Below are 16794 nucleotides of genomic sequence, written 5' to 3'. Positions count from 1 at the left end.
CATGTTCAAACATTTCCTCTTGTCCACAAAATTCACAATTTCTTGTTGTGACACCTTGGTAATAGGTGGCAGGATTGCTTTCTAATTACTGATAGATTTCAGATGGCTTTTCATGCCTTTTTGCACCTTTGTTTCATCATGTGTTCAATACCTTTTCCCTGTGTCATTTCTCATTGTTACACATTTTGGATTTACAAAATTTATGGATTAATTTTATATCAGTTGGACCAATGCTTATTTACCTGCTGTGTGCGGTTTTGGTTTGTCAAGATGTGATATGTGTGCATCAGAAAGATCCAGAGAAGGACAGACTGACATTCTGAATGGCATCTTAAATATTATGGGTTTTCTTGTAAACTGGAGAATGATGCACTTACTGGATGACAACTGTGCGGTTTGTGATCACACTGACAGATAAATATTTTTAAAAGGCTTAAAGTTTGTATAAGTTGATTTTCTTGATTTTCAAGCAGGTTCAGTAGTCAGATTCGGGGTTCAGATTGGAACCCGCAGTGTGGAGATTGAAATCAGCCAATACTTCAGTTCAGCAAGTGTCATTGTTTACATTTGTGTAAGTCGCTGTAACTAACTGAACTTGTGCAGTGGCCTTTTAGACAGTCACTGCACTGCCAGAGATCCTGATGGCTTGCAGTTTTTTTGTGATTTATTTTACATAAAATTTTTTTTTCCATGCTTCCACCCAATTTTATCCGCTTATTCACTTCAGGGGTGCTGTAGCTTATCCCAACTGTCACAGGGTGAAAGGAAGGTTACATCAGTAAAAAACCAAACAGTTTTCCTCTCAGTCCAAATTGTTCAGGCAAAATATTTAGGCTAACGATTACAGTATTTCAGTGCTTCAGCATTTAACAGAGTATATAAGCATTCACACTAGCAGAATATATATATATATTTTGAAATAGTTAAAATTGTAAGAAAAAATATTTTACTTAATATTGAATCATGTGGAGCTGCATGTCTAATTCTGAGAATTGCAGTGGTCTTGTTAAACAATGTAAGAACTGCAAAAAACACAGCACTATGTGAAAAGTGGATTTTCTTGTTTGTTGGTTTGTTTTGATTACTAAAAGTGAACAAAGTTACACATTGTAATAAGACTAGAAATAGTTCAGACTATTCAAAGGGCATTCTCACTTTTCTAGTTTATCTGGAATACACAGATGCATTTCTAGTTCTCCATCTGCACTGCTTCCAGTCAGTTATTACTGAAGTAATATAGTATATATTAAGAAAAAATGATCCAAGACGTTAATGTACTGATGTCCTTTCCTGCCTTTTTTGTCTGTTTCTCCTTCACAGAGGCAAATGTTTGTTCTGCGGTATCTAAGGGATACATCTCTGGCCTCTTGTGGCTTTATGAGGACTGGCATAGCAAAGATACCCAAGATGTTGCCATAGCAATCCGTCATGCACTCCTGTGCTGCCTCCTTAAGGCCACTGATAGCACTGCAGGCAGGCAGGCTTTTCTATCCCAGGGAGGTATCAGACTCCTATATCAAACTGCACAGGTGAGTTCAAATTGTTTCTAGGTGAAGTTAATCTGACTTGATGAGGTAGAAACCAACTGCTTGTGTGTTAGTATTGTCCCTTTTCCATTAGTACCTACTTAAATCGACTCGACTCGGCTCCACTCGTTTTCCATTAAATTTGAGGCACACCTAGTGTGCGTGGCTGATCTGAGTAGGTACTAAAGGACTATAAATATGTGGACACAACATATCCCCATAAACAGTGATAATGGGACATATAACTGGAGTAGTATCAAAGACCAACAAAAGTCTTGGCTAAAGGTCAAGGCTAATGATCACTCCAGTTATGGTCTCTGGGTATATTGTATATTATCCTACAGGTAAACATGTCTCTCTTTGTGATTGAATTTTAGTATAAAAGATATGGGACACAATACATTGTGGTAGACTGTAGATGGTATTAATTCTTATTTGGGGCCTTACAGTGTGAAGGTCCAATTGCAAAGACTCCATTTAATATCATCAGATTTATTCTTTACAAAAGCAAATAATTCAGTTTTTAAAGGCCTAAGCATTTTTGAAAACGGAATAAATTGTGAATACGTGTCAGATTTTATCAGATCAACTTTGTATTTGATCAACCTAATCTAAATGCACTGACCATGCTAAATTCCAAAGATTTTTAAGTCTTTGTTGAAGGTTGTGTCCATGGTGCCAAAGTGAATATCGATGATGTTTAGCATCAGGAGATGCAACTTTATTGGCAATAAACACAACACTTTTATTGGGTTAATATCTGATCCTAACACAGGACACCTACATTGTACTTGCTGATCTCATATTTAATTTGTATGTTGACTAAGTTTTTTACTCCTTAGCTGTAAAAGGGTATTGTTGACACCCTGCAAGGTAGGCAGGCAGGTGGGTAATGTGGACACCCAAGTTTGTGAATGCAAGAGCAAATTAATGGATTTTTTTTTTTAATTGAATTTCATATTGATACCATAGGTGTAGCTACTAAAAATCTCAGACTAGTTTGAATCTCTGTGACCTAGACATCAAGGTCAGGGGTCAGAGGTCATGTTTTCTGAAAATTTAGCATCTGAGTTGTACCCCTGGCCACCTACAGTAATTTTATATTTATATTTGTGATATTAACTTGGCAATTTAGGAAATGTATCATTTTAATGTATAATCAAGTATTTATACATGATTCTGATCTGCCGGTGAGTCTGTTTTACACTGCTGGAAACATAGAACATCCACTAAGATTACCTGTTCAGCCAGTCACATCAGTTTTACTTTGGTCTGTGACAAATTGCAGCAATTTCCGGTTCTTCTTTACCAGACTGTGGGACAGTAAGTTTTAATGCTGAAATGTATCCAGTTTAAATTTTCAGAGGTCTAATCTGCAGCTATATCTGAATAGCAGGGCTGGAAGCGCATTCAACCAAGTCATTGACTACAATTAAAATGTTTTTTTACCACTCAGTGTGCTAAATCACCAGATTAACAATTTCCTGCTGCATTAATACTGTCCTTTTAAAAACCGGGTTGCATTTTACTGCTATTTGTTTTATTTTCTCTACAGGTATTATTTGATTTGCCACATTGTATTTTTTTTGTACTGTATACCATTAAATTTATTTAAGCTCTTTTGCTATACAATGGCAGCAATGATTCACTAATGCCCTGAGGAATCTGTAAGCTTTCTCATTTACAAAGAAATGAGTATGCTCAAATTTTACAGTAGTTTAATTTTAATAGAGATAAAGGAGAATATCAACCAAATAATCCAAAGAAAAAGCACATCACATAAAAATGATAAAGTGTAATATACAGAAGACAAAATGAATGAAAGACAAATGTGAGTTTGGGACGGTGGGTTTTGGCATATCTGTTGGTACAATATAGCTCATTAATTAACATTAAACTAATCTGTTAGCTCACCTTTTTCTGGGTTTTTCATGTTGTTTCAATTTTCTTGTGTTTGTTTCTGTGCAGACATGTTTATTAAGCAAAAATCTGGAGTGTTTGGTGGAGCCATCCGTGCAGCTGATGAGGAAGTGTCTTCCTAGAATTCCTCTACCAGTCACATCAGATCAGTCCGCATATAGCTTTCTGCTGCCTGGTACACCTGCTTTCCCGGATGTTAGTGAGACACCAGGTAAAGTCCCAGGATTCATAGACCTCCAAAACCTGTTTAGACCTCAGCAGCCCAAACAGACCAATTAAATCTTTAGTTAATGTTATATAGTCTGAGACTGGCCATTTTTATTCCATTAAGGGTTAATGGGGTATTTTCGTCACCCCACTGGGTGAGTGGGCAGCGTGGACACCCAGGTTTGTAGATTTAATAACTTGAGAAGGAGGTAACGTAGCATTTTGATATTTATACCATAGGTGTATCTACTGAAAATGAACAAGATTGATTCCCGGTGACCTTGACCTCAAGGTCAACATTTAATAAAATTAAATGTTATTAGGAAATAATCAGACATAAGAGGGTTTTCGGGGAATACTGTTAAATGATCAGTGTCAGTGCCATATTTCAGAACAAAATGTAGAATATGAGTGGTGGGTGGGCTCTTTAGTCAACTGACTCCAATAATAGATGAAATGCTGTGTTGAGCCTGTCATGTGTAGTGTCTACATGGATGTTAAAATCACCCGCAATAATTATTTTATCTGAGCTGATCTCTATACATTACAACTACAGAGATAGGCCCAAACAAACATGCACAGCTTTTTTTGTTTGTTTGTTTGTTTGTTTTTTTGTCTGGGAGCGGATGCAGGCTTTAGGGGGATGGGGTTTTGGAGACAGGCAGACAGAAGCTGCAGAGAGGCGTGTAAGACTGCAGCTCTGCTCAGTATCATTTCCAGAGTAATTTTTTATACTTCAAAAATATCTCAAGTTAGAAAAATGACTCTGAGAATTTGGCCCATGCAGTCATATCAGGCTGGTTAGACTATTGTAACGCTCCATTTGCAGGACGACTGTAAGCAGCACGAATGCAGCAGCCAGAGTTCTGTTCACATACATGGAAATTTAAATGTATTACCCCAGTACTGAAGTCACTTCATTATCTTCCAGTTCAGTACAGCAATGTAATTTTTGACAGTAAATTCTGATTTAATTTATGTCATAGTCTTTGGACTAAAATGTAATTTAGTTTCAGTCATAATTTTGGCATCTAAATTCTTTTAGTTTTAGTCTAGTTTTGGTTGACTAAATATCATAAGATCATAGTAGACTAAATCTGAAGTTGATTCAGTTGACTAAAATATAGAGTGTAATGTATAAGTAACAAACCATCTTATTTTCCTTGAGATGAAATGAAACGTGTCCATATATGTGCTTTTCTCATCCTCTCAAACGTTGATATTTTGTCACATTTTCATGAAAAACAGGTGTCATGGGAGCATCTCCTGCTCCCATCCTGTTTATTGGTGGCAGATCAAATATTGCACATCCAACCTTGCTGCACACGGAGATTACTTCTGACTGGATCACTTCCAAGCTCACTCCACCTCTTTACACAACTTGATTTGTTTTGATTGGATCTTGTCTCTCCAGAACATTTTCATCTAATTTTTATTCATCAACAAAAGTGATTTCAACATAGACTAGATGAGGTAGATGCGTTTGTGTGTGTGTGACAAAAACATTTCAACATAGTTTTTGTCCTTGTGCATTAGTTTAAGTAAACCTAATTTAAGATTAAGTATAATGAAAGGTGCTATATAAATTAAATGGCCATTATCATTGTAATTTTACTTTGAAATCAACAGTCACTCTAACTTATCGGTTTTCTCTTGTGTATATATGTGTTGTAGATGAGAGCAGTGATGAGAGTGATGCTGAAGCTGAAGATAACCATGAGGCCAACAACAGAGACTATGTGAGTCTATGCAGGTGGAGTGCTTAGGGCTGTGTCCTCACTGCAAGAAAGTTTATGGTTTGAAACCTGGTTTTCGGTCGTTGCTGTGTAGAGTTTGCATGAACTACCTGTGCATACCTTCTGGGTACTGCAGCTACCTTCCACAGTACAAAGGCATGCACTTGAAATACTTTATCTGGCTGGTTCAGGAGGAAGAGTGTGTCATCTATGAACTGGTTGTAGAGTTTGGTGATTTGATCCCCAGCTCCTCTAGTCTGAATATCAACGTATCCTTGTGTGAGATACTGAGTTGAAGCATCCATTGGAGTGTGAATGTTAGATAAAAAGCATTTTTATGACTGGGTGAATGTGGCTTGTAGCAGAAAGTGCTTTGAGTGCTCAGAGTAAATATGTGTAGCACTGGGTACAGCTGTGAGGGACACTCTATACTTTTCACCAGGATTCTTCTGAGATTACTGATGTTCGTTCCAAGTTTTGAGAGTACTGCACAAAAGCAATATCAATATGCCCGGCTTGATTGGGAACGGTGTGTTATGGCTTCTGTTAGCAATTTTTCTTTTTCTTTCTTTTGCATTTTCGCAAAATCACAAAAAACAAAAAGAAAAGTGCACCCAAAAAACTTTTGAAATAAATGTGAAACTGTTTAAATGAAAAACTCAGCCTGCTTTGGAGATCTAATCTCTGCCATACTTTCCAATTAAAATGCTATTCAAAGTTTAAATGGGCCACAACGGTTTGGTTTGAACATTTGGTTGATAAATGTTTTTTTTTTTTCACAGTCACATTTTAGGTTTTATGAAGCTTAGAGTTCATCTTTACCTGAAAAAATTTGCTCTTCTATTGCTTCAGTCTTTGTTTGTGCATGTAAATAAAACAGTAGGCATTTTATTTTCCTTTTTCATATCATGTTGCAACAGGACATAAGCTTTTAACAGTACCCAGCGAGTTAAGAGCTGCTCCTACAATACAAGTATTGTGCTGCTTTGGCAGTTTCAGAGAAACTTTGGAGGATTCATAGTACTATACCTCAGTACTAACTTGAGATCTGCTGTAAAAACGTCACTGCCCACAGGGCACACTGCCATCTCAAATTAAACCTTTCCTTCCTGAATCTCCCCTCCAAGGTTGGTGAATAATGAGTCAGTGTCCATTGTCCAGTGGTTACTGTGCATTGAGGCTGGGCCTCTAGTTCCTGGTTTACAGGACTGGTTCCTTTCGAGTAAGTGATAAAACAATTTAAAAAAATAACAAAATACGCAGGCTCTACTGCAGTAGGCTGCTTGTAAGCACAGCACCATGGTTAACAAATTGTGTACAGTATTGTGCAAAGGTCTTGAGCCAGCATTTTTTTCTTTATCTTTTGCTGCGACAATGAGAAATAGGAGCCGCGATTTATTGAAACATGTTAAAACATAAATGGGAATTCATTATATAAGGCAAAAACAGAGTTTGTACACACGAACTAAACTTGGAGTCAATAATTTATGTCTTCTGAAGTCTCTTAGGTAGCTTTCTGTAATCTCTTCGGGAATAGTTCTCCAGGCTTTGTGAATGACATCCAAAGCTCTGGATGTTGTCTGCCTTTTGTTCCATTTTCTGTGAATATGATCCCACACTCCTTCAGTAATGTCCAGGCTCTGGGAAAGCCAATCCATGACTGACAGTGTTCCATTGTGTTTCTTTCAGTTATGTTTTATTGCATTGTGGGATCATTGTCATGCAGAACAAAGAAGTCTTTTCCAATCACACACTTTCCAGATGGTATTGCACCGTTGTTTCTAAATCTAAACATATTTTTCTGTGTTCATAATTACATCAATATTGATAAGATCTCCAGCACTACTGGCTGAAATGTAGCAACAAACCAGACTCGCTGTGAACTCACTGTTGTACCTCTCTGCTGACTTTGTCAGTGCACATTAATGAAGATTTGACCTAACATTTCAAATTGAGATTCATCACTTCATTATAACACAGAAGCAACTTGTTCTGATCCTTGACTAACGAGACACCTCTCTACATTCAACATGCTCATCATGTCATATTGAACTGCTCATAAATCCTTCCACAAGAAGAGCTGAACATATTCAAATCAGATGTCAATATATCTGTTTTCTTCAAGAACATTGCATTGCTTCTATAATCTTGGCAGCACTGCACTCTTCATATCATCAGCAGTCAAGGACTCAGCAAAGGCCAGAGAGTGAGATTCTATTTAACCGGGAACTCTTCAGTGTTGTTTGTAGTCTGTTATGCCACTGATTGTAGGTGACTTAAATGCCAGGATCAATGGAAACATCTCATACCATCATGAAACAAACTACCAACATACTTTTCAACCAATCAGAATAAGATTGTTCTGGTTGGCAAAGCACCCTGTTCATCATATGAACAACAACTACACACTTTACAAGCCGTACTTGACTATACAAGTGTCAGTCAAAGTTTAAATGACTAATAGTGTGACAATGTCTATGTTGCTAATCTCTCTATGTGGAGCAACATAAAGTGCTAGACTTTATTTTGTTTTTAATTTTTATATGATTGTAGTAATAGTATCAGAAGATTGAGAAGTAGTTATAAGGCAGTTTCAATTTTCAAATAAGCCAGTTGAACCTTTGCATTGCAAGAATTGCATAACTCCTAAGTAGCCAACCACATAAACCTCCTGCCCTCCCAAATCAGTGCTAAATTCAACAATCAATATTCTGTAAACAAGACTCACAATTATGACCAGAACACTTCAGCATCTTGTGTACGGCCTCAAGTCTAAAGTTGGGATGTTTCTCTCTCTCCTCATGTATGCATCTCCCCCATTTAAATGTAAAAACTCCATATTGAAAATACCAACACCTTTAAAGCTTGTAACAGTGTTGTTAGCAAACATTAAGTTTACAATAATAGAGAAAACCACAACAAAGAGACAACCCATTATGAACAAGCACTTGGCGACGGTGGAAATGAAAAACTCCCTTTGAACAGGAAGAAACCTCCAGCAGAACCAGGCTCACAGAGGGCCAGCCATCTGCTGCTGTAAGTATATATTGAAGATTCATGAGTCACTATGCATTTGTGTACGTCTGTGTCCAGGATGATGACTTGGAGACTGACCTGAACAAACTTCGTCTTCCTCCTGACCCTGACAGACCTAAAGAGCTGCTTACACAGTACAGCTGCTTTTGTCCTGAACTGTCACATGATTTCCAGGTATGCACCTCTCCTCTCGCTCTCTGTCTTGTGTTTGTGTGTGTGTGCATTTGTTTGTATGAATGAATTAACCCTAGCAATCCTAGGATTATATAAAATAAGGTATGGAAATGTGTGTTTTGTTGATTGTTGTTGTAGCAATGCTTCTTGGCAATAAATCTCATACCCTTGGAAAGTCTGTTTATTTCCCCTTAAATGATGCCACATTTATAAGGAAAATTCCTTTGTGGGTTGAGCAGCAGAACTGAGTATGCGGGTTGTGTCCATGAAAAACCTGACAGAACTATTCTGCTACTGACTCTTATTTTGAGCTTCTGGTGCCAGGTGCTGACAAGTCCTGGAGACAATCTCATTGCAGAGAGATATTGATACGAGATGTGCAACCAGTGGCAATATCTCCACAGTCTGGGAGCAAACTCTTAGATGATAATGCTCGCCCCCACAGAGAGCGGTTTGTCAGAGACTACCTGCAGAATTTGGAAGTGGAGAGGACGGGATGCCCTGCCTACAGTCCTGACTTCAACCCCACTTAACACTTGTTGGATCAGCTTGGACATGCTGTTCGTGCCAGAGTGACCAATACTATCACACCAGCTGACTTGCAACAAATGCTGGTTGAAGAATAGCATGCCATCCAATAACAGTGACCAAGCTGGTGACCAGCATGAGGGAGCAGCAGGCTGTTGTGGCTGTGCATGGTCCTTCTACATGCTACTGAGGCCCCTGTTCGTTAAATGAATAAATTTTTAAATTCCCAAAATGCGTTGTTTCTTTGGACTTCAATCATCCCATTCAATAAACAACATTAAACAAAGTAGTCGAATAAGCTGTTTGGCATTGGCAACAACGATTCAGCAAGTTTCTCAAGCACCATTTAAGGTGAAATAAACAGACTTTCCAACAGTATAATATTCATTGCCAAGAAACATTGTTACAAAGAAATAAATGACCAAAGACAAACTTACTTACTTTTTGTGCTAAGTTTATTTTTTTAAAAACAGGAAAAAGATGTTGGTTTCATGTTTAATTTAATAAAATTAATACGTGTGGTGTATTTTTTTTGTCACTGCCGACATTTTTCTGTATGAAGCCAAACCCTGGTCTAGATTAACTCTAAACACAACCATAAAACTGATAAGTTACTAAGTAATTAAGTAGAAAGTAAGAAAATGGTACAGATCGATGCAAAAACTGTGATATTTTCTTAACCACTTGTCCAATTCAGGAATGCAGGGATCCTGTGCCAACTGTCTACAGATCACCAGTCCATCACAGGGCCATATCATGACCTGGCTCATAAACCACAACATAAAATGGAGACTGAAACCACAACTTTATTTAAGCTGAAAAATGACAGAAAAAAGGAAACAATAAGGAGAGCACAACAAGGTCCACCCTTTGTCAAGTACAGACAATTAGCAATTAAACCCAGTCAACTTGCAGTGCCACTTTAAAGGCAGGTAGGGCTTGCAGAGGGGTGTAACACCTCCCCCCAGGAACTCAAAATGAATTTAGAAAAATCACCCCTGGAGTCTTTTCTAGTTGTTCTAGTTGTTAACCTATAAGACAAAATGGGGAAAGGTGGAATTTGTGGCTTTATTTGTGGCTCGCAGCAGCCACAAATGAAGTTACTCCAGTCAGTGGACACCTACAGGCAGAATGTCACTCCTGCCTAAGACCAATTTAAAGTCACCAATGAACCTTCTTTGAGTGGCCAGTTCGACTAGAAAAGCACTATATAAATGCTCTTACTGGCAGCTGATGTCACCGTGACGTCACCACACAATGTCTTTGTCGAGTGACAACAATATTGTCTGCAATATTTAACAACTACATGTATTTTCAGGTTTTAAAGTCAGTTTACCTGTATATATGTATAGTATGATCTATGTGTACAGCAAACAACGTGATGTCTAGAAATGTCATCTCATCACCCTCAGTGTGGAAGTAGGAGGCTAATAGATAGACTCTTGTTTACTTATTATGATTTCAACATATTTTTTTTCCACTTTTGCAGACTTTATCCACATAATTTCCTTTATATCAAAGCCTTGTAATGCCACATAGCCAGGTAACAGTTTGTTCAAAAGGCTCTCTATTATGTATTTGCTAGTTCCACACTCACCTCACCTTGGAAATAAATGATGCAGCACTGAATCTGTAACTGAACATCACTCATGTTTCAAAACACCAAGTGGCCTCCAAGGTATGTTTGTACATAGGCTACCACTCGGTCAGATGTCAGAAATGGCCTGTGTGACTGGGTTAGCTCACAACTGCCCACATGTTTACACAAAGCCTCTTCAGAAAAAATCAAGCATCTTTTGTGAGGTCTTGCAATGTGCAGTTGGTGTTTTGCCAGAGTAAGACATGACTATAAAGGAATATCTGTGTTTTTCAGGAGCTGGATCTGAGTTCAGAGACAGGGGATAGTTCAACAGCATCATCATCAGATGATGATGAGGTAGTGCTGCTTGACAAGGACAGGGCAAAGACTACTGCAGGTCGAGATTCCTCCACCTCCTCTGATGGTTCTTACTCAGAGATGGAAATATCCAGAAGAGACATGCCAGGTCAGAGCCAGCTTCAACACACAACATATAAAAGCAACACTGGCCCAAAAGTAGGGTCTCTACTTTACGAAAAGTTGGATTGAGATTTCTGTTGTGTTTTTGTGCTATGTAAAAAATTGAATTGAACTGAAAACCATGATCAATTACAAAAAGATAGCTCTGGATAATGACATCAGCCCACAGAGAAAGTGATGCATATTTCCAGCTTATGCTTCTTCTACTCACAAACAGAAGCAGAATCAGTAGCGCTCTTTACCATCTTTTAAGAGCAAAATCCTTGATATATTTGAATGTTTATAACAATGTTTTTAACACAGCTTGTTAATGTTAACCTTTATTTAACCAGGAAAAAACCTTTGAGATTAAAAATCTCTTTTACAAGAGTGTCCTGGCCAAGGACAGCATGCGATAAGTTATATACATTTATAGCACCTAAACATGCAAAGTTGGCAGTTCAGTACAGTCAAAGGGTAAAAAACACAGCAAAGAAACCTGATGAGGTTTTAACAACCTCATCAGAAATATTAAAGCAACTTATTTACACAGAATTCAATTTTCTACAGTGGAACATGCTGTGCACCAGCCCTACAAGCATTGACAGCAGCCCGTTCATTCATTTGGTCAATAATATATATGACACATTACTACTATAAAATTCATTCTTTATTATTGTTAGTTGTTGACAGATTTTTTAAAATCAGTTTTTAATGATTAAATTATTGCCTTTAATTAAAAGTTTAAAAGTTGACATTCATGAAATACTGAATCGACTCTAAAACTAAAGAAAAACGTCTGCTTGAAGACCTCACAGCTAGTGAACTGAGTTAGTAACCTGATTACTGTTGATTACTGACCATGCGTTAAGCTAATAAATTCTAAGTTTACAATTCTGCCAGCAACTAATTACTGGTAAAATATCTGCAAAATAACACATTATTGTCTTTTTCACTCTATCATGAATCTATTTTGTTTCTTTTGCAAGAAATATTGCACATTTCTTTTCATTCTCATTAATTCCACTGATTTTTATTTGCTCTGCCAAAGTAAACAATATGTGGGACCTCTTCTCAGAATTACAAGTTCATTTCTCAAAAACTCTTTCACATCACTGCATTAGCTCATTTGTTTTGTAGGAATTTAAAAACTCAATGGATTATTTTCCCTTTCTCACTCTTCAGCTGCTGCCCATTTAGAAGCGTGTGATTTCCACAATCACAGCAGCATCCTGGGCACAAGCCCTGGGTTCAGGACCATGGTTAGGGGGGCAATGTAAGCTCAAAGTCTTCATGCTAACTGCATGTACTGCATGGACTAAGCTTCTGTCAAGCTGTGATAACTGAAATGTAAATTATCCTGACGATGCAAAACAAACTGTCAAAAACTTAAATCTACTGCTTGTCAAACTGACAAGAGGCATGAGGCAGATTCAAGGCCAGAACTCTGGCATTTATTGACATGATGCACGAATCCAACTCGCCTAATTCATCCATTCACACCTTCATTTTTTCTACGGAAGTGCTTTCTATTTAACATTCACATACTCTAATGGAATTGCAACTTGAGTAGCTTGGGGTTAGTATCTTGCGCGTGGATATTTGGGATGCAGACTGGAGCAGACAGGGAACAACCTTCCAATTAGTAGAGGATCTGGTTTTACCTCATGGGCTACATCATTATTCTTCTTCCAGCAGTACTACCACCCTAGTCCCGTCAGCCGAACTTTTATTTGGTTTGGTTTGGTTTGGTTTCTGGTGTTCGGCGACTAACTCCGTGTGCATCACTGGAAGAATTTAAATCTTTCTGACTTTGCTGTTGCTTTTGATTTATCATCTTAGGAGTCTGACCTCATTCCTTTTTAATTTTAGGGGAGAAGCCTCCCCATGTCAGAGAGAAGATGAGCAAGATAATGAAGGAGATGGAACAGAAGAATTTTATCATCATACCATAATAGACAGGTTACTGGAGCGGCACGGAGCTGGTATTCCCCACCATGATCCCAAGCTGTATTGTGCCCTAGCTTCCAAAACCAAATCCATTCCAGAGTTTAGCATCCTGGCCTTTCCTGATTTCTGGGGTCATCTTCCACCACCAGGACATCAACCCATGGCCCCACGCAAACCCAACATACAGAGGTATTAGATACATGCAATAATAATGTAGTTCATGTAACAGGTACGTAGAAAGTTAGACCTCTAAACATTTTTATACTGAAAAGACTGGAGAGTTCACTCCAGATGGCTACATGTTTACCACTAACTGTATTCCTAATATGGTATGTTCTAACAGGTACTCATGTTGAAAGTGTAATACTACACTATATGATTATATGGCAATATGAGATTAATATAAGGCACAGTATTAAAGCACTTCAGGTGATATCATTCTAACAAAATATGGGAACCTGGTTAATATCATTTTGATATCAGTTTAAGGGGCCAATATGGCAGCTAAACTTATTAATATTTCTTTTATTATTTCTCTTTTTATTATTATTATATTTAGTATTTTTCATGTTTTTATCACCTGATGATGTTGACTTTTTTGCTTATTGTCATTTATTTGAAGGTAAGATTGGTACTTTTCATTTTGCAATATTTCTAAAGTCAAGTTTTACAAGTCTGCTAGTGGTTTTTCTTCACATTGCACTAATCGTAGGCCTACTACTCAGAGTGAAGTCCATAATCCCAGAAAAGCAGCAAAAGAGAAAACAGGGTTTTAGTACTGGATAACAGCAAACTATTAGCATGTAACATAATAACACCTGGTGTAATGATGTGAAACACCTATGTCCAATCACAGAAAGAGGTGGCAGCAGGGGAAATTTTGGATTGCTTTTGTATTTTTTTTTTTTTTTTTGCTTTTGTACTTGATTAGCTTTACCCATTACACCATCACAGCTGGTGACACTAACAGACTGAATAAACTGACCAAAAACTTTTGTAAGAAGAAAAGAACAGAGAGACTGACTTGATGTTACAGCCTAAAGAGGAAGTATAGCGATCACAGCAAGAGGTATATAAGTATTTAAGCAATAAGTATTTAATAGTGACTCAGATATTTACTGCTGCTGTAAATATAAAGGCTAGGTTTTTTAAACATATTTCAAGGACTGTAATTCGAATATTTGATGCTTGACTATGCTTGTGTGTTTATTAGACAGAAAGTGTTTGAAGATATTCAGCGTTTTCTGAAAACTGATGACATCATTAACCATGTTGTCTTTGACCTCGAAGATAGCAAGTAAGTTACCCTCCCCTCACCCCCTGCTCCCCATCTCCATTCTTTCTTTAATTGGTTGTTTTCCCGGGACAGACCTTGGTTGACGATTTGAGCTTGAAAGATTAAAACCTTAAACCTTAAATCAACATGTAGACGTGTGTTTCTGAGCTGATTAAAAGCTGTTGTGGTCCTCACAGCACAGCCTCTGCAAACCCTATGATTTTATTGAATATGAAGGTTTGTCGAACCATAAACATCCTCAGCAGTAATACTGATCAATGTAATGCTGATGGGGAGCATTTTTCAGGAAAATAAATACTTCTATTTTGGTACTTGTAAATGTTAAATTTGACAGTAATACAGTTTTATGTGTTGTTTTATAGTATTTGTTGCTTTTGTTCTAAGAGAATTCCTTCACCACTCATAAGAGAGTGTGAGTGATGTTTGAATCTAGTACAATTTGTCTTGGGAAAGACTAAAAGAAACTTTATTTTTATCTATGCATCAAGCCATTTTCAAGCCACCCTGATTCAATTCAGGGTCAGGAGAAGGAGGAAGGCGGGGTACAAGCTTGGTAAGGTTGTCAGTCTGTTGCAGGTCTAGAAAAGGCAACCATTAATTTTAATTTAATTAAATTTTTTTTTTGGAGGGGGTGTGACATAGTCTCTTCTTGCTTTTTTGTAAAAATCACAGCAAGCGACAGACAGATAGATATGTGTGTGTTCAAATAGGAACAGGGTGGTGTGTGTCCTAAAGACCGTCTGTGTCTCTCTTTGTTTCTCCGTCTGTCAGTCTTCAGTTTCAGTCTGATTCTTTGAGGTTTTTTTCCAAGTTTGAATCTGGGAATCTGAGAAAGGCTGTTCAGGTCCGCAGGTATGTTGAGACACACACACACACACACACACACACACACACACACACACACACACACACACACACACAATTACCACAAGGTCAAAAAGTAAGTTTAGGAGACCTCAGCTTATATTTCATTATTACTAATTATTGAGAAAATAAATCATAGTTAACTTTTAATGCAGATGCAGCACAAAACAACAGTGTCCTCTCTTCTCTTCTAGATATGAATATGACCTCATATTGAATCCAGATGTTAACTCTTCCCAGCATACCCAGTGGTTTTACTTTGAAGTTAGTAACATGACAGCTGATGTCCCATACCGTTTTAATGTCATCAACTGTGAGAAGAGCAACAGCCAGTTCAACTATGGTGAGGTGGTTTTTGTGCGTGTGTGTTCCCTCATTTATAAACTTAATTTGTCACTATTATCATTATTGCTTTATACACAAATCAGTGATGTGACATGGTACTTATTTACTCTCCAAATAGGCGCACAGGTGTTTGTGGAGAAAATACACACTCTGTGGCATCATTTCATTTCATGTGTGACAACAAAACTAATGTGCATTTAACCATGACTGCAACTTTCCACACTGCATGATTATGCAACCATGAAGCTGAAAGAACATGCTGGAGAGAGAGTCATTAACAATCACAACTGATTTAGTATCACCATTTTACCCAGTGTGCATGTTCTTAAACTGTGGGAGGAAGCTGGAACACTGAGGGAGAACCCATGGGGAGATCATGAAACTATACACTAAAAGTCACCCACTGACCAGTGAATTTGAACCCAGGAACTTCTTGATGTGAGCAGGCAGTGCTAACCGCTGGACCACTGTGTCACACTAGAAAGGGCCCATTAGATAAAAACACTAATCAGAATATTCCATACACAGCGATTACAGAATGAAACAACAGGTTTGGTTTACTAGTCTGTCTCCACAGAGGCTTTTGACCTAGCTGGGGTTTTTTTTGCATTAGCAAAAATGCAAAAAGATCAGAGAGATTTTTACAGCAGTTATCAGTTTTCTCTGTTACACTGGTTTTTGTGCATCAGGTTCAGTGTGTGACATGGACTAATTTATTGGTACCCTTACACAATTTGAAAAATACCCCCCACACACACACACACACACACACACACACACACAATACACAATTGGCAAAATTGTGTATTGTGTTGGTTTACTCTATCAGATACTAAAGGCATGCATCTGTAAAAAGAGTTCACCTTCCATGTGAAATATGCTGCTTCCTCCAGTGGGTGCTCATCAGATGATAAAAGTAAAAAGCCATAAATATATAACAGTAAAACTTAACACTGATGCAAATGAGAAAAGAGATCAATGCTGCAGAAAGTCATTAATCTTGGGATTAACACACAAATAATAAAAATAAAGATTTGAAAATGCAGTGAATGATTTTGTTTCTGAGTGAACTCTCCTGGCTGCTGTTTGTTTTTTAAGTTGACAGATGCACATTAGAGCTGTGAAAACATTAAAGCATGGAAACATTAATGCTTCCTGTCCCACAGCCTGATA

General features: G+C 37.7%; 1 protein-coding gene across 1 annotated transcript in view; it reads left to right on the top strand.

The window, feature by feature from the left end:
• The window catches only part of LOC120441240 (cytosolic carboxypeptidase 4), a 73372-nt gene that overhangs the window by 38618 nt on the left and 17960 nt on the right, over positions 1-16794 (top strand). Inside the window, exons 2-11 of the mRNA XM_039615576.1 lie at positions 1321-1529; positions 3495-3657; positions 5328-5392; positions 8483-8599; positions 11001-11172; positions 12351-12441; positions 13038-13304; positions 14329-14412; positions 15184-15264; positions 15471-15619. Of these exons, the coding sequence (XP_039471510.1) occupies positions 1321-1529; positions 3495-3657; positions 5328-5392; positions 8483-8599; positions 11001-11172; positions 12351-12441; positions 13038-13304; positions 14329-14412; positions 15184-15264; positions 15471-15619 (1398 nt within the window). The remainder of the gene's footprint in view (positions 1-1320; positions 1530-3494; positions 3658-5327; positions 5393-8482; positions 8600-11000; positions 11173-12350; positions 12442-13037; positions 13305-14328; positions 14413-15183; positions 15265-15470; positions 15620-16794) is intronic.

Source organism: Oreochromis aureus, linkage group 7, assembly GCF_013358895.1.
Source record: "Oreochromis aureus strain Israel breed Guangdong linkage group 7, ZZ_aureus, whole genome shotgun sequence".
Lineage (NCBI taxonomy): Eukaryota > Metazoa > Chordata > Actinopteri > Cichliformes > Cichlidae > Oreochromis > Oreochromis aureus.
This window is presented reverse-complemented; position numbering and strand designations above follow the sequence as displayed.